This window comes from Chiloscyllium plagiosum, unplaced genomic scaffold (genome assembly GCF_004010195.1).
Source record: "Chiloscyllium plagiosum isolate BGI_BamShark_2017 unplaced genomic scaffold, ASM401019v2 scaf_25691, whole genome shotgun sequence".
Lineage (NCBI taxonomy): Eukaryota > Metazoa > Chordata > Chondrichthyes > Orectolobiformes > Hemiscylliidae > Chiloscyllium > Chiloscyllium plagiosum.
The window spans coordinates 30-1,343 of NW_025148902.1; the positions used below are offsets into that span (position 1 = coordinate 30).

Sequence of the window (1,314 nt, forward strand, 5' to 3'; positions counted from 1 at the left end):
CACCGCAGACTGTGTGAGTTTGTCAGATTGGGGAATCTAAAAGAAAGAAACGCCAACAAAAGAATATCTTATTATGGTGAGGTAAAATTAGATGGACAAAGTCTATATAAAGCACAAAGAAAAGCATAACACCACTGGAATTAATGGCTTCATTTTTTGCTGTAATTTCCAAGTCATGTTTTTCAATTAATTTGGAGATTTGACTCTTCTCTTTGTAGCTAACCTCCTGACAATTGTCCTTCTGGTCCGAGGAGGCTGTGGTCTGTCCAAGGGCATCACTCTTTACTTGGTGGGAATGACGATAGTGGACTTTCTGGTCATTATTTTCAATGTGATAATTTATTACATACTTTATTACTATTTCCCATTTTCATTTTTACACTACACTTCCACAGTGAGCATCAATGAGGTGATCAACTATGTGCTTGTTGACTGCTCTGTTTGGCTGACAGTCGCTTTCACTGTCGATCGCTTTGTCCTCATTTGCTGTCAAAAGCTCAGGGAGAGGTATTGCAGGGAGAAGACTGCAGCTGTGATTATAACGACCCTGTGTGTTGTATCGTGCATCAAAAATATTCTGCTGTACTTTGCTTTTGAACCTGGCTATATAATTGACAATGTAGAGTGGGCTGTTGATTTCAAGCCAGCATATTTTACATGGCCAGGATGGATAACCTTTAACTGGATTGATATAATCTTTAACCCATTGTTACCATACTTCCTTATTTTACTGTTCAACGCTCTAACTGTTCGACACATTGTGATGGCGAATCGAACCCGCATAGCACTGCAAGGTCAACACAACACCCAGAACAGCGACGATCCAGAGATGCAGAGCCGAAGGAAATCCATCATTTTACTGTTTGCCATTTCTGGCACTTTCATCGTGTTGTGGATACCTGCTGTTGTCTTTTTCCTCATTTCCAGGATTACAGATGGTCATTTTGAGCCGGATCAATACACGAATCCGTTGCTTATCGCAGACTATACCGCAGATATGTTTCAACTGTTGAGCTCCTGTACAAACACATGTATTTATGCATTGGCCCAGAGTAAATTCAGGGAGAAATTGAGAAATGCGATAAGATCTCCATTTATTGCAGTTATAAAGCTCATCAAATAACTGAAACAAACTAAAACAGTGCAGCAAAACCTTCATCGTGTTTGATTGAACTTGGATGGAATGTTGTCTTCAGAAGTGATCCTTAATTCTGTAAGTGTCAGCCTCACCGCTGGGGTAACATTTCTCCTGTGTCAGAGAGTGATGTGTACTACCGCAGTATCAAAGCAGGGATTTGTACAGTCCGATTCCAT

At 40.4% G+C, this 1,314-nt stretch overlaps 1 protein-coding gene across 1 annotated transcript; it reads left to right on the forward strand.

The window, feature by feature from the left end:
* Window positions 1-295: 295 nt before the first annotated feature.
* Window positions 296-1,123, forward strand: LOC122545056 (G-protein coupled receptor 52-like). The gene has a single exon (XM_043684258.1). It carries the CDS (start codon window positions 296-298, stop codon window positions 1,121-1,123), a length of 828 nt encoding a protein of 275 aa, XP_043540193.1.
* The last annotated feature ends 191 nt before the right edge of the window (window positions 1,124-1,314 follow it).

Bases quoted from the DNA above. Each gene is read 5' to 3' on its own strand.
- LOC122545056 (XM_043684258.1), top strand. From the start codon at position 296: ATGACGATAGTGGACTTTCTGGTCATTATTTTCAATGTGATAATTTAT.